Source organism: Blennius ocellaris, assembly GCF_963422515.1.
Source record: "Blennius ocellaris genome assembly, chromosome: 22".
Taxonomy (NCBI): Eukaryota; Metazoa; Chordata; class Actinopteri; order Blenniiformes; family Blenniidae; genus Blennius; species Blennius ocellaris.
The window spans coordinates 11,408,810-11,435,048 of record NC_137671.1 but is presented as its reverse complement, the minus strand read 5'-3'; the positions used below and the strand labels follow the sequence as shown (position 1 = coordinate 11,435,048).

General features: G+C 41.9%; 3 protein-coding genes across 3 annotated transcripts; 1 reads left to right on the top strand and 2 right to left on the bottom strand.

The window, feature by feature from the left end:
* Positions 1-699: 699 nt before the first annotated feature.
* On the bottom strand, positions 700-10,986 carry smo (smoothened, frizzled class receptor). Its single transcript, XM_080517998.1, has 12 exons — positions 10,453-10,986; positions 8,807-9,006; positions 8,459-8,668; positions 8,185-8,357; positions 7,590-7,809; positions 7,377-7,500; positions 6,931-7,023; positions 6,184-6,292; positions 5,601-5,786; positions 4,474-4,622; positions 3,770-3,904; positions 700-2,937 (listed from the first exon to the last, which is right to left on the bottom strand). The coding sequence occupies exons 1-12, from the start codon at positions 10,715-10,717 to the stop codon at positions 2,327-2,329; spliced, it is 2,475 nt and encodes an 824-aa protein (XP_080374124.1). The 5' UTR covers positions 10,718-10,986; the 3' UTR covers positions 700-2,326.
* Positions 10,987-12,227: 1,241 nt separating this feature from the next.
* tspan33a (tetraspanin 33a) lies at positions 12,228-19,158 on the bottom strand (the record flags this gene model as incomplete). Its single annotated transcript, XM_080518448.1, has 8 exons — positions 12,228-15,435; positions 15,529-15,690; positions 15,780-15,908; positions 16,019-16,114; positions 16,435-16,509; positions 16,809-16,936; positions 17,293-17,350; positions 19,063-19,158. The coding sequence occupies 8 exons, from the start codon at positions 19,156-19,158 to the stop codon at positions 15,334-15,336; spliced, it is 846 nt and encodes a 281-aa protein (XP_080374574.1). The 3' UTR covers positions 12,228-15,333.
* Positions 19,159-20,011: 853 nt separating this feature from the next.
* LOC308146695 (uncharacterized protein) lies at positions 20,012-23,283 on the top strand (the record flags this gene model as incomplete). The annotated part of the gene is made up of 8 exons (XM_080518598.1): positions 20,012-20,030; positions 20,201-20,403; positions 21,082-21,192; positions 21,297-21,392; positions 21,494-21,604; positions 21,759-21,876; positions 21,957-22,178; positions 22,256-23,283. 8 exons carry the CDS (start codon positions 20,012-20,014, stop codon positions 23,281-23,283), a joined length of 1,908 nt encoding a protein of 635 aa, XP_080374724.1.
* Between the last annotated feature and the right edge of the window lie 2,956 nt (positions 23,284-26,239).

The window sequence follows — 26,239 nt, the reverse complement described above, 5'->3', positions numbered from 1 at the left end:
TGTTATTTCATTAGATCTTAAATGCATTTCAAATATTTAAACTCCACAAGACGGGGTTTTTAAAGGATGAGTTATAGCGCCCCTATCGGATTAACAGTGTCATGCAGGGAAAAAAAGAAGTAATTTTAATGACTTTTTTTTATTCAGCTTACAAATCTTGGATTTTCGGATTGGAAATCACGTTTTGGTGAGGGGAAAGGTTCAGCTATTCAGCAAACGTTTTCCACATGTTAGCAGTTTTTTAAGGTTTTATATATAGTTATCATCTAATTAATTTCATATAAATAAGCAACATGCATTATGGTCTCATGTGCACAATCCCAATTCCAGAAAATTGTATATAGAATACCATGAAAAGATTTTTTTTATTTAAATATCAAAAATGACAAATCTAGATTTTCTCAGTTTTCCCTGTTGGTATTTGGTGATTGTAGGCTTGAATGTGAGTGACTGTAATGAACTGGTGGCCTGTTCAGGTACCCTACATCCCTGAGCTGGATTTAGGGTGACCAATTAACCTCATATGTTTTGGACGGTGTGAGAAAACCATGCATATACAGTGGGAGAACATGCAAACAACACAAAATAGACCGGCTGGTATTTGAACCCACAACCTTCACATTGTGAGGTAAGAACGCTAACAGCTGTTCGACCATGCAGCCTTTATTGGAATACAACACTCACACGGAGCTGTGGGATTATTTTTTTTATTTACATATTAAAACAAAAGAAGTACAGCTGCACAAAAAAAGTGGCAGTAAATATATATTTATATATATTTACATTTTTATGAGACAGTAAATCTTTGAAGTCTTTCGACTTACAAAATAGAAAATTATTAGTTTTCAAGGCATAAAAAGTTTAAAATGGGATCTTAATTTCATGTTTTAACAACCGTGAATGATCCAGACTTTATATAGGGCATCACATATATGTTGTGTTTCTGTGACCAAATTCTGAGGGTAAGCTAACCAGACACAAGGCGAAATTGTGACTACGGTGGCAGATCTTAACAAAATGAACTCTTCCCTTTTTATTCAGCATCTAAGCAGAAAATCAAAGCGATTTACAAATTTGCACTATTAATAGCCTATACACAGAGTATACATTTAGACCGACTCAAGAAAGAATGTTTTTTTGTTTTGTTTTTTTCCAGACAAATGCTGAAAAATGTGTGGAAGGACACATTAAGCTCAGTTCAGACTTTATATATACAACAGATTGACAAAAGTACAAATATAGCTGTAAAAAAATAACAATTTAAAAAGAATATACATGGAAAAAGTTGATATTTACAAGTCACCGGGGGAAAGATGGCATATCCTTTGTAGTTCCATGTAGCATAACTGCAATAAGTGTTAAAATTATTGCACCAGGCAACAGAGGTGGATAAAAATAATGATTTTTTTTTTAGCTCAATAACTACTCAGAACTGTTATTGAGGATGGAAATGAGGACAACTAAATAATTTCAGTGATTTTATTTTACGAGTGAAAAAACGGCAACAAAAATAATAAATTCAACATAAAACCGCACGTGACAAATATCATCTATTTTCTTAGAAAAGTCCGAGTGCATTTCTTTGAAAGGTTATTTCTGTGACGTTAGTATTATTAAAGTGGCGGAGGTAATGTTTAGTGCCTACAGTTAGCTGTATATTAACACAAGTTTTGAGTGACTATATAATAGCAGAAAGAGATGGCAATATAAAATATAATACAAATAAAGATTTGGGTTAAAAAGTATTTGCAAGAAGCTAGGAGCTTTAAAAAAAAAAAAAAAAGGACATCTGTACAGTAATCTGTCGCCAGTGAGTCTAAGTTTTAGGCCTTGGAGAGGATTTGTGGGGGTTTCAATATTAAACTAAAATAGCTTTTATTAGAACAACCTAAATTTGCAATCTTGCTGATAACGAGTTAGAAACACCAGCTCCTCTTTAAATGGCATCAACAGGACTGAAACGAGCAGCTTCATGCTGGATGGGTTGTTAAAATAATCTGCGTGTTGTTTCAAGCCATGTCCAGTTTAGCTGCCTTATTCCTTGAACCATCCTGGAGTTGCCTTTTCGAATTTCACTGGACACAAATAAAATATAAAAAAATATCTTCTTCTGAACTTATTCACAACACTTTTTTATTTTCCTGTTTACTATAAAAAAAAAAAAAAAGACAAAAATAAAATCAAACTGACCAGCTGGCTCAATCTCAAACCATCAATCGGTGCACTTTAGTAAGATTCTGTGAAAGTTTCCAGCACTTTTTTCTTTTCTTCTCTAGCTTACTTTGTGTCCCACCGAGCATTGATTTACTACTTTGAAGCTTCGATGTCAAAAGTCGGAGTCTGCATCCATAAGCTCCGCCTCCATCAAGTTGGTCCGAGAGTGGATGGGTCCGTAGCCGGACCTGCGGCCCGCCGGCACTCGGGCCACGTGGGCCATCCTGTCTGACAGCCCGTCGGCCAGCTCCGTCTCTCTGGAGTATCTCCTGGGCTGCCAGGTGGAGGACGTGGGGGGGCAGCGCGGCCCGAGCCCCAGGTCCTCTGGACGGTCGTTGAAGGTCAGGGGGTTGGACAGCAGGCCGCGGCCGTACCCGTTCCTGCCACTCTGGCACTGCAGATAGGGACACCTCTCCTCGTAGGACAGTCGCCGCGAGGCCTCCAGGTCGGGGTATGACCCCGGGAGAACGTCCTCCTCCATCTTCTGCTGCTGCACCTCCCGCAGGTTGGCCACCAGGCTCGGGTGGCAGGGCAGCTTGGGGAGCCGGGGCACCGAGCTGCGGCCAAACTCGCGCTGGCGATAAGCCTGGTGGTCCGGCACCGCCTCCTCAGCTGGACGCGCCTCCTTCTTCCTCTTCTTCTTCTTCTTCTTCCTTTTGATCATCTCCGGTGAAATCTCGGCCTCCACCATCCACATCCTGTTCCGCTCCTCCGGAGGCGGCACTGTGAAAAGAGAGCGGCGATACGCCACCGGACAACGTCACCACGTTTAATCACCCGCGACAGAATCTGTACCCCTGATGTGGAGCGAACAAGCATCAGATATCAGCTCAAATATAAATTAAATAGTATATATTTGTTAATAATATTACAACTTTGCTTTTGCTTTAGGGTCCGGTGTTTCGGTTTCATTGGTGCCCCTGTTAACTGGTGACTTTAGTAGCAGCTGATTTGAAAATAAGACAAACAAAAGGTACGATACTTTTAAACTTTAATGGAAATGCAGTTAAACGACATTTGGAGGAGAAACTAACTAACCCACCATTGTGCAGCAATCGATCCTACATCTATTTGGATTATGCTCCAAGCTGCACAAATATTACCTGGTGTTTTTGTTCCTATATATACATTTTTTCTAACAAATGCAGGTCGATAGAGGTCAATGCTTGCACTTTATTTTCATTTAAAGACACTTTGAATCCAAACCTGTTTAAAACTTATATACTGTAGTTGATAACCTTTTTGTTTTCTGCATTATTATATTTTAATTCCATCTATGTTACTCTGAACATGATTCAAACAGCAGTGTAACACAGACCTGGGTGTTTATGAACCGCCAGTCTGAGAATATTGGGACTATATTAATCAAATGGAAATGAGTTGCTATGATACATGCAATACAATTGATTCGCATGAAAAAAAATTAATAAGTTGAGCTATTGTTCACCTACTCATCTTGCAACAGACAACTGGCACAGTATAAAAAGCCCATAAACTCTTTTACAAAATGATTCTGTTCGCAGCAAATCCAACGTCTTGACATCCAGAATCTCACCTGGTGTTCCAGTCGGAGTGACAGAAATGTCCTGAGGCAGGATGGCTCCACGTCTGGCAACCATTTTGGTCACGTGCTGCGCCCAGGCCGACGACATGTCGTTGGACGGCTCATTCAGGTCGAAATTTATTCCAGCTATGAAAAGGGAAAAAAAAGAAAAAGAAAAGACAAACCACAAAGCTCTCTGTTTAGAGGCAGCTGAGGACAACTTCAAATCTGGCATACTTTTAATGGTTACTCCAGAGTGCCCTGGACGGCTCCACCCTGGAAAAGCAGGGCAGCCACAGAAGCCTCACAGTTTACACAAGTCATTCAGTTCATAAACACAGACCTGAGACACTGTTATTTCGAAACATGTAGTCTCTACCATGTAAAAAACTGATTCAATTAAAGATGGCTGTATGGCCCTGATTACAAGCTCTCAAATTGCACGAGACAAAAGGTCTTTAAAATGATAGAGTATTGAGTTCAGACTTCTCTGTATTGTACAATATTTATGTCTAATTATCATGATTTCACAAATGAATTGTGGCTATTTCAATTTCCTTGTAATTTTAGCTATTTACCACAAGATGGAGGTAACATACATCCTTCATACCTTTTTCCTTGGCTGGTATGAAAAAAAAAAGAAAACCCTCATGGAAACTCAAGTTTTGAGAAGTAATGACCTCACTGATGTTTATTAACTTTACTGAATCACTCACCCACGGGTCCATCGTGGGAGACAGTGTGCATGCTGAAGGACAGCTCCTTCTCCGGGTCCTTGTGGAGCTCCTTCCTCATTGCGAATGCCTTCGCAATCATCTTGCTCTTCTTTATCCTCTTGGGCTCGTTGTCACTGCGGCCAATAATCCTGGAAACAGAGGGAAAATACATTTACACCATATGGCAACAAAAGCCAGAGGCTCGCTTGCAGGTAGAGGTACTTTTGTGACATAAATGTATAAATTCAACTGAGCATGAGCGTCGAAAGTGAGAAATACTGGTGGCTGGACACACCCTGCAAATAGTGGGATCACAGTTAATGTGTTCTTTGTGTCAGTATGGAAAATCCTAAAGGCTAAACTGCAAACAACAATTTTCAAAAGAATAATCAGAGTGTTTTGTTTCTTTCTGTTCTACCGAGAAAGCCCTTGTTTATACTTACAAAACCGAAGATTAACTCAACAAACCAACGAAAAAAAGAACCAACCAGATGTGTGGCTCCACACTAAAAGCCAATCAGCGTCAATTAAAAACTTGTGAAATGTATATTTTTTATTAAAGATATTCAGCTTTTGTTTTCATGGATGTCAGCATGAACAGAAATAAGATTTGCCCTCCAGAGTCATATCATTTAGCCCTTTGTCAGGCAAGTACCAATATTTGTTCCAAACTACTTCCACTGAATACACGATTGAAGGTTTTTATTGTTGGTTTGTAACTTCCTTAAGATTTAAGAATGAAAACTTTTTACAGTAAAAGTCTGATAAACACACACAAACAGTGTTTTTTTATTACTTTAACTACCTATCTCTTTACTTGATTCAAAATGTGGATAAATGTTTTAATATATAACAAAATCTTTCATTGCATGCACTGTCAAACTACAAAAGTGGAAAATTGCATGTCTCCTAAGTCATAATAGTGCAAGTTTTTACAAATATCAGAATAAATAAACTAGATTTACTTTAACTAATTTAATAGAATAAAATATAATTTGTTTACCTTAAAAGTTCCGAGAATGAAAAGGACCTTTATTTTCTTACAATTCAACAGACTAATCATCCTAATAATCCTGTGTGCAGTCGCAGAAAACAAAAGTGGCACACTTCATGCGCTCTTTGCTTACTTGCACCAAGTGCGTTTCCAGATGAGGATGGTGGCTTTGGTCCACACCCAGGTGCTCATGGCGATGCCCGTCCCAAACATGGAGAACAAGTTGATCTTCTCCACCATCAGGCTGGGGCGGTTCTTAATGGTGCACTCGGGGATCGGCTTGTTGGTCTGAGAGGCAATCGTCACGTTGGCTTCGCACCTGTGGAAAAAACAAACAAACGAAAAAATGAAAACGTCACGACGGATGAGATGACGTGGCCGCCGCCTGCCCAGAGCCGTACGCCTCTCCTACACCTTCCAGCCGTGTGACTGAAGTACATTCCAGCGCTGGAAATAAGAGGGTCTTTTAACACGTCAGGGTGGGAGAGGGCGGTTTACATTTCTGAGGGTGAATTAATTCCAGTGCGGCCCGTGTGTCAACACCACGGGGGGAAATAGGGCTGCATTCACTGCCGCGCTGAGCGGTCAAAACAGCAGTTTGGTTTCTCGGCAGCATCAGTTTGTGGATTTCGCAGTGTGATCGCACGCATACCTGAAGAGGTGGCTGCGACTCGGGTGTAATTACGTGTGTGATATGACTAGAATGTGAGACTTACAGCACATATTCTCTGAAGCTCCTCTCCCATTCAGCCTGGTTGAAGAAGTCATAAAAATGGCAGCCAAAGGTGATCAAAACAAAGCCGAAGGCGAGGAATCCAAAAATACCTGGAAAACAAGAGTAACAGTTTATATGTGAGATTTCAGACATATACAGTATAGTGCTCAGAACTGGAATAGGTTATGGGAAAATATCAAAAAGAGGGTAAATGAAAGCCACAGTCATTACACTGTAAACAGGGATTTCCCTCGAGTGGGTATATCATATAGTACCATCAGAAGTGTTTACATTCCTAAATCCATGTTTTCAAGTCAGGGACATTCGTTACAGTATTTAAGAAACTTTTTCAACTATTTACACTTCAGATTTTCATACGAGGTGTAATTAAAACCTGTCGCACATTGCATGGACACTTTAACTGGCCTATAGGTAACTGTATAATGATTGTTTTTATTGCCTTAACTTGTGAAAGTGGATAGATAAACTGTACTTGAATAGTTGGAGGGCCTTTTCAATAGAAACAATAGAGATGCCATAAATTGAACAATTATACATCGCCACTCATTTGCACCTCCATCAATGTAATTTATTTACAAAACAATTTAACAAGGAGAGAAACGCAAGACTGAAGGTAAAAGAGACGGGAACTTGACAATGGAGCTTGTTGAATGTGTCATCTGTGACAGTTGCTTAAATTGGATCGTCAATTCATTAGATTATTTATTAAAACCGATGAATGACTTACCGAGTCTCAGCATCGTCTCATTGATTTTACTGGCGGCTTTTTCACTTAACAGCCCAGGATGGTTACTCTTGATGGAAAACAACGTCATGACACCTGGTAAAAGAAAGAGGGATGCACTTATACGACGTTTCAAAGCGAAGCATCGTTTCAAAAGAGTTTTCTCGTTTACACTGCAATGTTTTGAAAACAATGTCCGTTTGCACAGAAAATCTATGTAGTTTTCATGTTTGGCCACTAGTAGGTGTCGTTGTTTGTTTTGGTAATAAAATCACACATACTTATGTGTGGAGAATACTCTAAAAACATTAACAATGAGTACGCGGACATTCGTAGGGACAGACGACCAAGTTGACCGCTCAACTCTAAAACGAGCAAGTTTCAGGAGAACGTGGACAGGAAGCCACGACACGCTGGAGGCTGCCATTGTTGTTATTGTCGAAACTCACCCCGGATTAGAAAGTAGCCTCCGACAACGAGCACGACTCCAATCGGCGCCAGCACGAAGCCGGCCCGATATCTGTAGTTCTTATAGCCCACAAAACAGATCCCGCTCACCGAGTCTCCATCCACCTGTGGAGCAAGAGGAGGAAAATGAGCGCAAATGCTGTTTTCATGCCACCAAAGCGTGACAACCTGGGAGAAAACGGCCTTGCGCGCACCTGGGCGAGGGCCAGGATGGCCACAGTGAGGACGAACGGGATGGACCAGGTGACCATGTGGAAGTAGGAGGTCCGGCCAGACAGCGGCTGGTGGGTGGTGCCCAGCGCCTTGAAGGACGTGTGCCACGCGTACGTGAGCATGACGAACCAGATCACGCCCGACATGAGGGAGTAGTAGACGATGATGAAGATCGTGACACACGAGAGGGTTTCCGAAGACCTGCGGGGAACGAGGGGCGACAGAAGAGGCCGCTACAGTTTAAACCGGTCGCCCCACCAGAACTCAAGCTGACTGCTTTCCCAGGTGGTGAAGCGCCATCAGCCAAAACCATAAACCTCAAACTGCTCCCAAAAGGAGCGTCAGCACCACGCGTGTCAACTCTGTCTTCATTAGCGGAGGACGGTGGGCGTGACCACCAGTGTAAAGTGCTTAAAGGCTACTAAAGCTGTGAAAATACACTATAAGTGAATTACATTTTCCGCAACCATTTCCTGTTTTGTTTCCATACCAAATATTTGGGACGAAGCGGAAATTCAACCCCTACTTGTTCAGAATACAACTGAATGTGATTCAGTGGGACTCGCTAGGACTTACGAGGGCTCGCCGAGTCTCATGGTGTTGTCGCTCTTGCATACGATCTCCTCGCGCGCCCCGTCCAGGAACTGGGCCAGCCAGCCAATGCTGCCCACAAAGAAGCAGGCGTTGATGTAGAAGAGGATGACAGCCGGGTAGCGGTTGGAGTTTTTCCAGTCTGCAAGAAATGTGGCCTAAAAAAAAAAAGTCAAGACAATAGTTAAATCTATTTATTATGCTTTACATCTTCCTGGTTGTTGTTTTTTTTGCTGAAAACCAGTTTATAAGGTCTCACCAGGGTGAAGAAGGTGCAGAGGAGGGTGATGGTGCCAAAGTAAGAGATGTAGGTGTGCATGTCGTCATGCTCCTCCTCGGTGAACAGCGGGTTGTCACACTGAATGCCGCAGCCCTCCACGTCCTTGTACCAGCTGGACTGGATGTCCGTCTTCACCAGCGGAGCTTCACATTGCCCTGAAGTGTTGAACTTCAGCTTCTGGACTTCATTCTGCGCGGGCGGAGGGGGAAAGTGAACGCTTTCAGCTCCTCGGCCGGACGAGAAAGCATTTCTCTCTAATTCGGCGGAGAAAAGAGGCTTTCCTGTTCAGGAATGCATTTGCAACATTACGTAAAAGGCGAAGCGTACCGAGCAGCCGACGGGGAACTGGTCACATTTGAGGAAGTTGGGCCAGCCGCGCTCCCGATCCACGATGCTGCACGGCTGCCGCGTCGCCAGACACAAGCTCTGGCTCGGCAACTCCACTCGCCCGTTCTCACATTTGGGCATGTAGACGGCGCAGAGCAGAGGCTGGATGACCGACCAACAGCGAGGGGCATTTCTCAAACCTGGGGCAGAAAAACAAGGAGCTATAAAACCTACAGCCATAGTCCAGGGTCCCAGTTCAAAAAGACTTTTTTTTCATGAAAGACTGGCGCCCGTTGGCGTGGATGTCTGTGCAAACACTGCATATAGAGGACAGACAACTACAGTAGTTGGACAAAATTAGTATTAAGAAAATTAGGTTTTGTCTGTTGGTTGAATAAAATGTGTTGACATTATCTATCCATCCAACTCCAGCTCACTGGAATTGATCTCAGCAGACTCTGGACACAGTGGACAGACTGCCAGTCCATGATAACAACCACTGTGGGGTCAAACATACACTGAGTTTTATCAATATTCATGAACTATTCACAAAAGGATCCAGTATACACTGCAAAAGATAGTAGCCCCAATATAAGACTAACTTTGAGAAGGAAATTAATGATCTGTTCTGACTTAAGAATATACTGGAGTCAAGATAAATAACTTTTAAAATGAGCCAAATCATCTTTCATGTCTCAAAATAAGATTCTAACTCCTGGCAAGTGCCAAATAATTGGACAATAATGAAAATAATGAAAAAGCACGAGTGATGCAGAAAGCAGTGTCTTGACAGGCCTTTTTTAGTCGAGTGTTAGAATCCTCTTGTAGATCTAAAACCCTTTTATCAGGTCTTTAATTGTTTCCTGAATTATCCCCCTTTTTTTTTTTTTTACCTTTTAATGACTTTCATATCCTGGGGCGAGTTATTCAATTCAATTAAAAGGTTTAACACACTAAAACTGTATTTACATGTAAAATATAAAAATGTAAGTGCCACACTACAAGTGGTTGTTTTCATGTCTTGTTGGTTGTGGTGGGCGGATCGATCCAAATATCAATAATATTGATACCTACGTTGGCAACAACATTGAATGATACCAGTGCAATGAGATCGATATTTAGTAGAAGTTTCTCTCATGTATGTGAGCTCTACCTGGAATAATATTTTCTTTTAATTTATTCTGAAGTTTTGTACAGTTTGTTTATTTATGAAAAAAAAAACAGATATTACAACGTATGGGAGAAAATTGTTTTGTTTCAGTTGTTTGAGCGAAATGTTTTGTTATGAGAAAAAAGTATTTTCTGTTTACCTACGAACTTTTCCCAAGTTCTGATCTAGGTTCCACAAACAATAAACCAAACGAACAAACCAAAAATCATAAAAACACTTACAAGTCATTAAAATTCATTCGGATTCTGCATTAACCTTGAATATCAAAAAGTATCGACATCAGATTGGTATCAACGATACTGGCCCTGTATTTACTTGGTATCGGATCATACCAAATGTTGCAGTATGGCACACCACTACTTGTTGGGGTCCCCAGTGACCTCCATCTTTTTCTGATCGTCATATATAAGTATTAAATATATTTTTAAAAATATATATTTATTTGTTTCTCCAGATCGTCTTTATCAAATCTTACCAGACCACATGGTCAGCTTCTCGAAAGCCTCCTCCTGGGTGCTGGAGTCCTCGGCCAGGACCAGAGACGTGTGCGTGTACGGCAAAGGCGACCCCAGGCATGTGTTGTATTTCAGAGCCTCGCAGGTCGAGCTTTTCTTGCAGTGATCCTCGAACATAGTCCCGTTTGGAAGCAGCACTGCCTCGGTGCCGCGGAGCAAGGCAGCCCAGACGCACAGCATCCTGTACAGTCCAACAATGGGGCTCCTGCGACCCTGGGAAGACATTTTGAGGAGGAAGAGGAGGAGGAGGAGGGGGAGAGAAAGAGATTCTACTCCAGGGGGGAAAAAAACAAAAAACTACAGGGATAAGTAATCCTTGTGTTTTAGTAGAGCAGTTTCATCTGAAAGAAACCGGTCAAGTTTTCCCCTTTAGAATAAGTTTTCATGATGAGGGGAAATAAAAAAAATATATACAAAGTTGCGAAGCGCTTTAAAGTTTCCTCTCAGTCCGAAACTTTTCACTCTTCTTCTTCTTCTCCTCCTCGTCCGATCCCTGCCGGATCGCCCCGGACTCCTTCATCATCCGAACACACACACACATAAAGAAAAAACACAAAACGACTCGATCGAGTGGAGAAGAAAAGAAAACCCCGAAAGAAAAAACAACAACAAAGTTTTCATGCGCGTCGCTCCGGTGCGAAAAGCGCAAAGGCGAGAGAAACGTTGCAGATGGATTCTCCCTCCCCCCACTTCTAAAAAAAAAAAAAAAAAACTTGCCATGAAAAAAAAAAAAAAAAAGTCTGGATCTCTGTAATAGGATCTCCAGCTCACATGCACCACCCCTTCTTCTCTGCAGCCCCCCTTTTTCTTTTTTTTAAGCTGGCAGAAAAATAAGAAGACTGCATCTGTGCGTTATGGAGCGACTGGAGGCTGCGATCGCAGCCTTGTGCGTCTTTTTTTGTTGTGTTGCTTGTGATTTTGCAACTCCGTGTCTGCTTGTTTTTTTTTGTCTCTGGTATGCACATGGTGGAGGAGAGCCAAGGCAACAAAAACCTCCCTACCCATCCCCCATCTGCAAGTGGAAGAATGTGCCTTATGGCTACCCTTCTCCAAGTTTCCCCAACTCAAGGAAAGAGCCCCCTAAAAAAAAAAAATGAATAAAATAAAACAAATAACAGATCCCCATCTGACAGGTTCACTCTCATGTAAATTATGCACCTCTATGGTCAAATACTACAACTTAATATGAGCACAGATTAAATGTTTACATTTTTATATACTCCTTCAATGTCCTCAGACTTTTTAGAAACACTTTATATAGATTGTATGTATGCACTGAAACTAATTTTAGTTGTTTAACCATCTGTGATTAAGTGCAGAATTAACATACTTGAATAAATATCAGTAAATACTGATAAAAGATGAGTGGCACAATTTGGAAATCTGTTGTACTCTCACTTGCAGCCACGATTGATCAAAATATACATGAGGTGTGTGTAAATAACAAATACATGATACATAATTTAGTTTATAAGCACACTATGTTAGCATATCTGTCTTCTGTGCCATTTTATCATGTTAATGTCACAGTGAAATACCTCCTGAGAAGAACCAAAATACAACTGATATTCCTACAGATTCACTTTTTTTATTCAAATGCACATGACCAAAGTACAAATGAAAAGTTAGTAAATGTACCATCAAATCCGCCATATGTAGAAATGAAACCAAAAACTACTATTAAATATAGTTAAAAATATTTTAAGCAATTTTTATCTGATTAAACACTGTTGAATTACTGTATGTCTACTAGTTTTTGACACTTTCTTCATTATATTTTACATATTTAATGATAAATATTGTGCTTCAAAGTGCAAATAAATCCCCTAATGTTTAAAACATCATTACTATTTGACACGTCTCCTGCATAATTAGTGTAATCACACATTAAAATCTCTTTCAACTGATGATCCATCCACTTAAAAGTTGAGAAGCACATGTGAACGCATTCTGATTGTTTAAAAGCAATCACCATGTACATTTACATTCTCCTGATTAGTTAACTAAAGAGACATTCAGTAGTTGATTCTTTCCTCCTCAGTCCATGGAAATGTTCTTATATACCACAAACAAATTCTAAATGATGTTTTATTGTGTTTTTGCCTTCTCAAAATGCGGGGAAATATTGCCATTTGCTTTTTTGGGAATTATTTGAATTACATTCCATGAAATGTAATTGAAATGTAATTTCATGGAATCCATTCTAATGCAGTTTTTGTGTAGTTAACCAGTAGTGAACGTTCACATTCATGTTTCTTTTTTTTTCACATTATACGTTTCTATCAGTGATAGAAACATACGCAAGATGAGAAAAAAAGTTTATTCTCACACCAGGATCCAGTTGCATTTTTTGATAATGAAATTTTAAGTTGCTTTCTAACATGAGATGGTATGGGAGTAGGGTGCATGTGAGTAACTACGACGGAGGGACACACTTAATACCTCAAAACAACATTAGATTACTTTCCTTTGGGAAGCTCAGAATGGCTGCAGCGTCCTCAGTTCTGTTTAAAGAAGTACTGACATACAGGAAAGATATTATAGTCACGACTGGCTCTGCTCGTCCAACTGTCATTACATTAAAACACAGAAATTGGCAATACATTGGTTAGAAACATGTTGAGAACTCCGCCGGGGTTGTTGCTAGTGCAGTAATTGAAAAGTGCACTTGTGGTATTTATGCGGATGATGCTTTGTTACTGAGAGTGAATCTGGGTTAACTCAGCTTTGTCCTCTGTGTGTGTGTGTGTGTGTGTGTGTGTGTGTGTGTGTGTGTGTGTGTGTGTGTGTGTCTGGGCCTCCTTAAAACCCACAGCAACATGGCTGCCCTCGTGAGTCAGAGGCAGAAAAACCCTGGACCACACACAGAGTGCAGGAGCACCCGGCCAACACGCACTCACTCATATACGCACACATATCCAATCACAGCAGGAGACTCCTGCAGAGCCATGCACAGCAGCTTAAATGCCATTTTCTTTTTTCTGTTTGTTTTCATAATGGACATATAAAACCCTCCCACAAAGTGCTTTCACTCCTTTATGCAATCAAGATTGTGATAAAAGAGTCGATTCTGCTACTGCAGCTTTGAAACTAACACAGAAATATCATGTTTGGATTGGGGACGTGCGTCAAAAAGGCCGTTACACATGCAGGTCTGTTTCTACTCCTGGAGATTATACAGGCGTCAGGTTTCAGGCCGAGCAACTCGGGCTTTCGTTTGGGGGTGGAGACGAGGAGCCGCTACAAAGTTGCTGTCGACTCCGAGGCACGAAAGGTCCTTCAGGTAATGTGAAAATCATGTCGGTTGAGTTTTGAGCTCACAAAAGTGTTCATCCTGCAGCCAAAAATATCAAAGTTTAAATGGTCCCGCATGAATGTACATCGATAATAAAAAGAAAGAGGAACGACGACACAATCCCATAATCCACAAACGTTGGGATCGTGTGCAAAACATAGAAAACCACATTAAATATGTGAATATGATCAATTCATATTTTTAGTGAAAACAATCACTGCCAAGGCCACATAGCGGTGGAGTGGTTAGCGCTCTACTCGTGGCAAGAAGTTCCCTGGTTCAAGTCTGGGTTGGGCTTGAGAAACATTGGTTTCCTTAGAGTAATCTGGTTTAATCCCACAGTTCAAAAACATACTTTTGAGGTGAATCAGTAACTGCAAAATTGCTTTGAGATGCAAATGCCAGTGTGACCCTTCCGTCGCCTATAGTCAGCAGCTCCTGATTCAACTGTCCTGCATGGAGATACATGGCTTGAATCACCGCCACATTTGCGTCCCGATGAATTTACATTTTTACACATTGCATTAATCGCCTCTTCTCTCCTCCACAGAGAACATCGGCCTCCATCTGCTCAGTGTAAATTCACAAACGTACATTTTCAAAGTCGCAGAGGGAAAAAGCGAGACGTTCAAACGATGCGTGCATGCATTTAAATTCTATCAGCCAACACCGCATGTACAAAATGTGAACTGTGTGCACAGCCGGCAGTGGTCTGGCAAACATTTCTTGGTGATGGCAGCGCATTGCGACGTACACCGCGCAGAGTCCCGCAGCTCATGACATCATGTACAGTGTGAGGTCTTGGCCGAACACCCAAGTGGTCCAACAACGGCCAGCAGTGTAAACATTTATTTGCAACTTTACTCAAATTAATCACACTTCATTTAAAAAAAAAAAAAAAAGAAAAAAAAAGTTTATTAAACTACATGAATGTTTCTTTAACTTTGTAACAGATGGAGGAATTTTAGAGGGCAAAGATGTGAAAAAAAAAAAGAAAGAAAAGTTTGTGAAGATGTAAACAACAATGTGATTTCCACTCATTGCTGGCAGCAGTGCGTCTCCTTAATAAGTTCACAGAGATAATACTGTTTGCTTCTTTCATTCCAGTGCAAAACATATGTTCAGTATTGCCGTCTCTGGATACTTTTTGTACATAAATAAAGAAAACTAAAATTCACAATTTTCCACTTTTGGTCTTTGATAAACAAATATCTAATCTGATCTCTGCATTAATTTATTAAAATATAAAATGATCTTGAGCTCCAAAAACGCCCTTCAGCACTTGGTTTGGTTGCTGAAAAATGAAGGTAAATGCACATATGGTGTATATCCAGTAGGTGGCAGCAGAGTCCTCCCTCTGTTTTCTGTGGAGAATTTATGTTTTTTCTCCAGTTCCAGGATATAAAAATGCATCTGCTCTTTTCACGTCCTGTTCAAAACATTCATGTTCTGGCTTAAGTGACCAAAGGCTCACGGATCCAGTGACCTGCCACACGTCGCGTCATTGATTCATCTCCACCCTGTGGTCGTTTCTCCTCTCCTCCAATCAGCTCCACGGGTCGGAGTGGTGCTTCAGGTTGTAGTTCTGCAGCTCGATCTGGTCTTTGATCTGATTTATGAGGATCTGGGACAGAAGGATACCCACCAGCTGCACGGGAGAGGAGAACAAAAAGACCCCCACCCCCCTTGTAGGTTACAGGAGTTTGAACCCATCAACTAAAAGCATGTTTTTGTGTCCCACCTGTGGTATGGCCAGACCCAGAGCGACCCCTCCCAGTAAGAACAGGTTGCTGTGGATCCAGTTGACCAGTTTGTCGATGCAGCCGTTGGTGTATATGTGGTTCCCGGCTTCATTGAACTCCAACACCTGCATCCCTTGGCCACACATGGTGTTGATCACCTCCTGTAGTGATGCGCACACGCATGTTAAAAACAAACCAACAGAACCATAAAATAGAATGTAATCGCCAGACCGTGGACATTAAAATCGACCTTGGCTGTGGATACGATGCAGCAGGAAAAGGGGACGGAGCAGCGCTCCCTGCTGGGATTCTCATCGATGCAGTTGAAGTACATATTCTGGGACCAGTCCGTGTATGTCACACCGCCGCAGCAGCCGAACTAGACGGAAAGCAAACATAAGAAAGACATCGGAGAGCCGCAAAGCGTTGGAACTTTCCTTTTTAAAATATGAAACGGCAGTAGATGTGACACAGAGAGTTCATCCTCACCTCTTTCTGACCAAAGTCAATCAGGTTTTGCAGATCGAGATCGTCCCGGTAGTGAATGATGGCATCACTGATGATCTCAGTCACTTTGTTGCGTGCCTTGAAGGAGCAGTTAAGCCGCGATACATAAGGAGAAACATCTCCAGTTTAATTTTAGAAATCAAAGCGAATTCAGTATGAATCCAGTTACAGAAGAAGCAATGCAGGGAGGGACGTTAATCGTATAAGAACACAGCTACATTTGCCCAAACAATGGACAAAACTCATTTTGTGAACCTATCGTGGTGAAGTTATATTATACAGCTTAACATGAAAACATATAACAAATCATACTCATTAGTACTACTGTATTTTGAATTAGTCTGATCAGCACATTTATGCTCCAATCCTTTTGAATATTGACTAAAAGGTTTGCTTACCTTATCTGAAAAGACAAAGCCGAGGATGCCAGCAACCAGCTGCAGCAAGAAAATGACTGTGAGGCAGATGCAGAACTGAAGGGAGAAATATTGTCTTCAATTAGTCTGTTCTGACAAGATAGTAGCCTCAAGCACTCGTGTGACAATTTTCACTTGCTTTAAAAAAAACAAAAAAACAAAACCTTTTAATTTCTACTGATTATTTAAACAGATGCATCTCGAATTGCGGTTATACATAAAGGTGAGCACTCCAGTGAAAAGTCACTTGGAATTTTTATTGAGCTTAAATATAACCAAAGGGCCATTGTTACTTGGCAAGTGTCAGTTCTGCGCAATCAAACGTGCGACGCTGTGTGGGAGCAGCTCTCGCTTACGGTCTGCAGGAGACAGATGTTTTCCCGGAGGGAGCCCACACAGCCACAGAAGGTGATGATGAACATCAGCACCCCGACAACCAGCAGCATCATGGCGGGATCTACTGACAGACACGCCAGTGCTGCTTCTGAGACAGAGAGGAGGCGGGGGGGAGGGGGGGGGGGGGGTGTCAAAGGCCGGTGTAAACAGAAGAAGACGCAGTTCTTTAAAGAATAATGGAATTTTTCAGTTTTTTCCTGTTTCTAATGTACTTCAACCATTGTGTTCATTATTCTTCCGTCTGCTTCCTCAAGTGGCTCAATGCACCATCTAGTGGTTGAAGTTGGTATTGCAAGACTAAATAGGCTGGGTAAGTCATAAACTCATCTCAAGATTATCTTTGAGGTGACATGACTATTTCATTCAAATTAGTATTTTTCTTTTTACTTATAAAAACAAAAATAGTATATGAGAGACTGTATTTATTTATAAAGGATCATTTACCTGCATGTTTCATCATCCGGGCATACACACCAATGGCCACCATCACCAGTGAGATTACCTGCAGAGAATATACTGCTGAATATTTAAAAGCTGGACATGATGTGCGAGTCATGCACACCAGAGTGGGAGAAACACCTTCCCCTCTATGTTCCTACTCGTCCCGGGGAGTGGCACCGTTCACCAAAACACTTAGTCAGGCTAATGAGAAAGATGTGCAGGAGGTATACATGAGTCCTAGATAAGGCTGCAATGACAGAACACGACAGAAACAATGCGATGTTTGAGTGTGTCGCGCATCAAAAGTGCAGAGTTGCACCATTCAGCTTCAAGGTAGATTTGACTGAATCAACCTGACAGCAATCTGTACCCTTTGCTAAAGGGGGAAAAAAAAAAAAGACCCTTTCACTCAGCACTCCTCTCCTGGTCTCAATAGAATAATAGAAAGGCCAGAGATACTTTCCCCACCTACAATGAAATGGATCAAGTTACCACACAGACACTGCACCTTTATGGGATGGGAGGGCACAGCTCGACTTGTCTCCCTCTCTTCAGGAAAAAAAAAGACTAAAAATCAGACGTGACACCTGAAGCAAACTGTGCATGAGCACGAATCTGCAAGTCAATGAATATATAACATTCTTGTGGGGCGATATGTCACCGATTCCACCAGTTGCAGGTATTTACAAGAAGGAAATCACAGACTTGTAGTGATCTTTCACGTCATACCCAGAGGCAACAGGAAAAAAAAAAAAAAAAAAAGACAACACATTCCTCAATGAGCAGCTTCAAGTTTTTACACAGCCATATCCTGTCCAGACATGGCAACATGTCAGGTTTGAGCTTGGTCCACATTGTCAGGTTTGTTTGAAAGGCACTGAGGAAAATACACACGTACATGCTGAATGAAAACACGACTGTGTAAAGAAGCACACCTGAAACTCCCTGGTATTTGCTTTCAGCCGCCACAAAAAAAAGAAAGAAAAAAGACACAGAAAGTATCCTTCGCTCTCAGTACAGTTAATCTGCGACAACAGATCAGCTTGAAAAATATGCTGTAAGAAATGTAAGAAATCCACTTATGTTTCAACCCGCAGTCACCTGACAAAGTAACCCACTGATATGAAGTCTGATTTACCAACTGCTGCTGAGATTCCTTGTTACTTCAGAGTTAATTTGTTACTTAAATGCTGAAGCTGGACAATTATTAACCTTGTGTTGTGAGGGATCAAATGGCACCGTGTGCCTGTTGGTGTACACACAAAAAAAAGAAAGAATTGGTAGAAATAAGTGAGAAATCTGTCATCTCTTACAGGCATGTGCATGTTTTTTTATCATCACAAGTCAAATAAAGTTTGTGTTTCTTGGCAGGTTTCGAGCTTTGAAGACTTTCTTTTCCATCTTTTTGGACATTTATGCAATTCACAACATTTCTAAACTCCAAGATTCCTGGAGTGTTAAGTTAAGTACAACTTTAGACTGAGCACTCTTCAATGACTGAGACTTGTAAATAGGCTGTATGCCCCCGAACTTCCTCTTTCTTTTACAGGAAGTGGTTTCTGTTAAGTTAAAGAGCAGCTAAACCAAACAAAGCAAAGTTTGCAGAGGAAATAAACAGACATAGTAAGAGTGAAACTCACATGCTGGTGTACAGTGAAGGAAAACTGATCATTTGGTGTAAAATAGCAAAAATAATCCATTTGCGCACAGGTGAATTAAAATAAAGAATTCTTCTTAATGGTTGATTAGCTTTAGATGTGCACGATCACTCACCCAAAATATGAAGTTAAACAAAAAGAGCAGGTATTTCACAACTGGACTGACAAACGAGTAGTCAGATCCAGGTGCGTCTCTGCGTCTTCTTCCCATGGCGAAAACGGCGCCGGGTATATGGGCTTATATTTGAGCCAAAATTCTGAGAGAGGAATTGGAAAATTTGAGCGAAAAAAAAAAAATTAACTGTGCAAGAGCACAGATAGTATTTCAAGGAACAACTTTAATTGCGCGAAGAAAAACTTAAGATTGAGCGCTCAAAATCCATTGCGCTCAGATTCTCTCCATGCTCTTGCACAGATTTTAACTCTGTGCGCAGGCAGACAGTGGTGCGCGCTCTACCCTCCTCTCTCGCTCGCTCGCTCGTATCTCTTCTTCTTCTTTTATTTATTGGCGGGTTGCAAACAGCGTTCAGGTGCATACCGCCACCTCCTGTACATGTGTGTGTAGCGCCACATACCCACCTTTATATTCTACCTATTAAACAGTAGCGTTCGGTGGTGTTCCAGTCAGGGCCAGCAGTAACAAAAATACAACCCCCCCCCCGAGCCCTGCTTTCCACAGTCCTCCGATTTGTACAGAAAAATTGTGCTCTGGTGTCATGGATTCTTTGCTGCTGCAGTTTGTATTTACGGACTTTAACGACCGGGCCAAGATGGCCACCGTATTTCCTGCTCCGCAGTAGCCAGTGCTATAGATAAAAAACACTAGATGCCTCATGGCGCCGCTTGTGACGTGAGGCATCGAGTGTTTATATCATTGGCCTATGCTGCTTCTACCATATAATATAAATATATCCAAGGGTCTACTATTTATATACGTCTATGATGAAAACTGACAATTTAGCTTTAAACAACATCCAGGTCAACCGGAAGTGCTTTGATTCGAGGGTCCAGTAAGAAACACACAAGTGGAACTTTCTTCACTTTTTGGACATTTTAAAACAAAAATGGCTTGGAAGAGCAAAGGTTTGTGGTGTTATTCTTATGGTAGTTTACTAATTATGACAGGCATCGTTTCTACCCGTTCTAAAACTAATTAAACAGCCTTAAACACGAAGCTAACGCTCGTAGCAGGAGTTATGGGGGAGGAGGAGGACCACTCTGGTTGTGTGATGGAGTCAGTGTTTGGTTCGCAGGCTCCTCTCTGCCCCCGGCCTCCCTGCATCTCCTGGTGCCTCCGGTGCGGCTGATGTCCGCCTTCATGTGGCGGGTGGTGCAGCAGCGCAGCGTGATGCAGTACGACAAGCTGCTGGACTTCATCAGCCTGGCTTCTGAGATGGTCCCGGAGCTGCTGAGTCCCAGCCAGAAGGCTCAGCTGGTGCTGGGCCTGAGAGCCAGGGTGAGGGACACCCCCCTGTTTACCTGTTTATCAAATCATGATGATCCCCTTCTGTGTTCAAATGCATTCATCCATCCATCCATCAAGACAGTATTTGATCACCAACCACTGCACCATCTTGTTTCTCACTTTTAAATCAGTTTTCCACTTTTATTTTTAATCTTATCTGGTTCACTTGAATCACTTTCATATAATATTATCACATATTAATTGCATAGGGATTTGCTCTCCACATCTGAGCCACTTTTCCTCTCTTTATTTGCCGTGCATTCATTTCTACACAGGGCGATAGTATTTAAAGATTGAAATCCCTCCTTTGACACAATTTTGTTTTACACCAAATTGGAATTTGAAACGACTATATAGAAAGTGACGCCAGTTAGAGAATACCCATAAAGCAATTTAAAACACTTTGTTCATGTAAGTGCTTTTTGTTTACAAAAAAATATTTAGTGGTTTTGTCATTTATTTAATTTCCTGTTTTGTTTATGAAGAAAATCAATAAAATTGAAAGGGGATAATAGTTTAATGTTTCAGATATCAGAGAATCTGACCTAAGTGTTTGACTTTCTCCTGTATGGTGTGTTTGCTGTCATTACTCACATGTCGAAGTCTCTTGCTCTCTCTCTCTCTCTCTTTTTTTTTTTTTAAAACTGGCCTCCTTTGTCCCGGTCACAGCTGGTCCTGGAGCTCTGTCGCGGCGACGCCGTCGCCAACCTGCCGATCATTCAGTGCCACCTCGATAAAATCCACACGTTCAGTGCTGAACTGAGCTCCAGTGAGCAGATGGTGGGTCCACTCAGACATTTACAATATTAAAGGAAGTGACTGTGATTTTATGTAAAGCTTAAAGCGACCATTATTTAACGTAACAGGTTCTGCTTTTTTGTCAGGTGGGTGCTGATATTTTAAAGACTTCTTACAGCAACTTTGCCAGCCTGGTTCAGAACATCCTGAACGTTCCCTTTGAAAAAGAGTTCTTCTTCCAAGTGAGCCTGCCTATCAAACTGCAAATGAAACGTCAGGTCAGGTTTGGACAGAGTGGTTTCAAAATGATATTTAACATCTGATACTGTTGTTTTGTCTGCAGGAGGTTTTCCCGGCAAACTACGGTTCTGCCTATAACAAAAGGCTCGAGCAGCTCGTGTCCTTGTTCATCTCCAGACTGGAGCAGCTGCTGCCGATTCCCAACCTGCAACAGGTCTCACATCTGTGCTCTGATGTCTTAGACAGCAATGAACTAATACACATATATATGTATATATCAATTTTTTTTTTAAATTTACGTTTTTTTTTTGCGATGTTCTCTCACTCGCTGACCTGCGCTGTGGTGGGCGTCTCTCCTTCTGTCTCAGACCACAGCTTGGCTCAATGAGACATCGGAATCGGAGGAGTTCAAACACCACCTGTCTGAACCGTTCGCCTTGAAGTCTCTGCTGATTCACCACAGACAGTTGGGGACACTCAACTCAGGTAAGAAATGGTTTTCCACATGTGCAAATAAGTGTGTCTAGATCTGGACTATTCAAGCTCCTCTCTTCTGTCTGTTACAGCGTGGCCCAGCAGTAAGGAGGACATCATTCTGTCCACACTGGCCCTGCCAACGCAGACATCAGTGGAGAGATTTGCCGAGCACTACAGTGACGACGACGACGACGACGACGACGACGATTATGGCAACGAGGAGGGGTCACTGGTACTGGAGGATTCAGAAGAAGACTCCAGGCAAAGCTTAGAGGAAACCGAAGAAGACTGGCTGCCGCAAAAGAAATCAGGTCGGTCGCAGCATCAGAGGTTCAGACGTTTGTAAAGCTTGAGTTTGGATCTTGCTGATTCGCTTGGTTGCTTTCAGGTCCCCTGTCTCGATTGTTCCTCTGCCCTCAGTGTTCATTCACGCACCGCACAAAGAGGAAGGTCCAGGAGCACATCCAGGAGGAGCACCGCATCGCCGCGCCCATCCACAAGAAGAAATCCATCAGGCAGGCCAGGAGAAAGACTCAGGAGAGCAGGCGGGACGTGGACGTGGAGAAGATGGCGGAGAGCGACGCGGAGAAGCAGAGGAAGCGCAAACTGAAGGACGCCGCGGACAAAAAGTGGGACGCCAAGCTGAAGGACAACCTGGAGAACAAGAGGCAGCGGCGGCGGAAAGAGCCCAGCGGGGAGGACAAGCGCTTCCTGAGCACGCGGCCGGTGAGCAAAAACTTCACGGAGGAGGAAACCAAGTGCACCATGTGCGACAAAATCTTCGAACACCCGAATCAGCTGAAGACGCACATGAAGCTCCACACCTTCCGGTACCGCTGCAACCAGTGCGAGAAGGGCTTCAGCAGCCAGTCGGGGTACTACCAGCACCAGAGGCTCCACAAGAAGGGCCGGATATTCATCTGCAGCCAGTGCAACAAGGGCTTCCTGTGCAGCTACTCCCTCAAGCAGCACGAGCGGCTGCACGACGGCCCCAGCAACCTGTGCAACATCTGCGGCAAGAACTTCAGCAAGGCGGGAATCACCAGACACATGCAGATGCACAGAGGCGAGAGGAACTACCTGTGCACCACCTGCGGGAAGTCCTTCCTGTCCTCGGGCGAGCTGGTGCTGCACACGCGGACTCACACCGGCGAGACGCCGTACACCTGCGTCCACTGCGGGAAGGGCTTCTCCAGCAAGAGCCACCTGAACGTGCACACGCGCTCGCACACGGGCGAGCGGCCGTACCTCTGCGCCGAGTGCCCAAAGCGCTTCCTCACGCTGAACTGCCTGAAGAGGCACACGCTGAGCCACAACGGGGTGAAGCCCTTCAAGTGTCCGCACTGCGAGCGGGAGTTCTCCCAGCAAGGGAACCTCAAAAGACACATGGTGACCCACAAACCTGACACTGCATGACGGGGTCGGATTTTTTTATTTTTATTTATTTATTTTTTTGGTTGCGTAAGGAGAACTCTTGGCGTGACGATTTTGGACCAAACTGGAATGTTACGGTTTAGAAATATGGATGTCAGGAATACAATGCGATTCATTCTCACAGTGATTGAAGCGACTTCACCAGCCGAACAGACAAAATGCATCAGATGTTTTCAATGCAATTCTGAAAGTATCAACTTGCTATTCGTTTTCAAATGGCAGGTTTAAGTTACACACCCAGGGAGAAAGGGTCTAAAATGCTCCATGGTGATTTGAAAAGGACTACATGGCTTAAACCTGACATTGTGTAATGTGTTTTTAGTTGTAATATATCTCTGCGTTTGTTTTAAAAGGACCAGTATGTGGTGAAGAGGAGAGAACCTCATGTTTTCTGAAAAGGTTAGTTTTTGAAAAAAAATTATTATTATTTAGGATTCAGCTGCATGTTGTGAGAACCTAAGGCCACAAAATGCCTTAAAAAAAGGCAGTGTTGAGTTTGTTTACTATTTGTGATCACACAGAAATGCAAAGATTCCCGTTCCCTCGATGCCGCATGCTGATCCTTAAAAACCTTCGAAAACCCAGAAGTAACTAAAGTTGTATTTAGACAAGTTTCATGTTAATAAAACCCTTGGAGATGTGAAGTCGGTATCGAGTCAATTTGATGTCCTGAGTATCTATTTGCACGAGTGGTGTTTATGAACTCATCTTTACACAGAACCATCTTCTGTACCACTTTATACATGTTAAAGTCCCCAAATCGTCTTCAGGACATAAATCATTATATATCCTGAAGACATTGAAAAGGTATTTTTATTATAAACATCAGCTATTTTTATATTTTTACTAGTTTTTTATCGCAGCTTCTGTGTGTGAAGAACAAAGACTTGCGGGGAAACCGAAATTTAGGAAATGCAATTTATTTGCAATTTTTTAATAACATCATTCCTCAGATAAAAATGCAATGTTACAGGAATATACATCAGATATTAATTTAAAACTTGCTTTCAAGGGACCATACAGTCTAAATATACTTTTTCCTTTTTTTTATTTACTGGTAGCGTGCGTTATAAGCAAGACAGACTCTGTCACCAATGACAGACTGACAAGTTACAGATACAAACTGTACATTACTTATTTACAAATCAACTTTTTGTTTGGTTTTTCATTTCACTTTTTATTGAAAATAGGAGTAGAAAAAGTGATTGAGTTAATATTCTGATTTATTTCATTTGTATTTCTTTCCCTTTCTAAAATCTAAAATGAAATGAATGAAACAAAACAAACCGAAAGGAGAAGAAGAAGAAAAAAAACAAACCGTCAAGAAATCTAATTTTAGAAAACAGAACCAGGAGAAGAAGAAAAGGATGCGTCGACTGTGAGAACTTGCGGCCTTCTCGAAAAAGGAGACAAATGATGTTGGGTCAGTGTTACCTAGCAACCTCAGGACCAATGAGATCCCTCTTACAGGTGGTGAAGGGGGAGGGGCTTATGTTGAAGAACTCAGTTACAAAGCGGCCGCCTGCCTCCGAAGCTACCGCAAGCACAAGATCACACTCTAGTTCCTTGTTTTTTTTATTTATTTATTTATTTTTTAACCATAAATAGTGCTGTTATTAAAATACTACATGTAACCGTAGCATCACTACTAATATCACAACAAATTGGTCTCTGAGTGAACACCCCTCTCCGAATAAAACAACATGTTTTTTTGAGTCAAAACAGAAGGAGAACAAACAGCTCAGTCCTGTCCGAGGCCCTTTAAACACTGTGCGTGGGTTGTGACTGAAGACGACACAAAAAGTACAAAATAGAAGGCCTGGAATTTTTTACCAGGTAACAGCAAATACTAATTCTCGGGGGGTTTTTCAGACACAAGCAGGAGCATCACTTCATCCGACGTTCAGGGTGACGATCGTATCCAGTGATGTGGTGTTAAAACAGCTCGAAACGTGTGAAATGACTCTTTGCACTCGCCCTCCAGAAAACGCTCCCAGATCAAAACAGTCGTCCTAAATATTCACATGAAGGTGCTGCTACACAATGATCGAGTTAAATATAAGTATTCTATGTTCTCTATAAACCTACAGGGCAAGCAAATCTTATCTATCAGGGGTCACTCCCACCCCCCACCACCACCACCACCACCACCATCCCGACAATTCCCATCACCGATCTCCTGAACCAATCAAACTTTAACAAGACTGATCGGTGACGGTTTTGCATGCATCACGGCGAGGACGAGCAAATAAAATCAGGCGTGTGATCATGTCTTTAAATGGAGCTAAACTATTTTTCAAGCCACTGGGGTGAATTTGCATTCAAAATTATTAAAAAAAAAACCACAAAAAAAAAAACCAAACCCACTTTGCTGTTCCGAGTCTGGATGTCAAATACCTCTGGTCAGATTAATCGCACGTTATATTGGTAATTTGATCAAATTCTGCAGGTTGTAGGCGGGAAATATTGTCCCTCTTCGGCAAAGTAAATCCCTCAAACTCCTCGCTTTCTGCAAGAATCTGAATGAAATTAATCACTTTTCCCTCAAAGGTGCACTTGAAACTCCTCCTTAAAGTTGCAATCTTTGTAAAAGCTAAGAAAGCATTAATCGTTACACAAAGGATGCTTATCAGTGATTATTTGGAAACCTAATGAAAACCTCTACTTCATGTTAAAAACCAATAAAGGTAAAGAAAACTCTCAAAACTCTTCCATAGACTCCAATGTCCTTCTCCCAAGCATCCCTCCATATGCTATAATTCATAAATAGTTATATTATTTAATATCTAAAATAGAAGATACTCGCAATATAAACTGTGTATTTATTTATATATTCCCATCTTTCTGTCCGCTTTCATCAGTTTTCAATCTTGAAATAACGGTTCTCGTTTCTCCGGTAAAAGTGAGGTGACATTAGGATTTAATTAGAACTCTACAA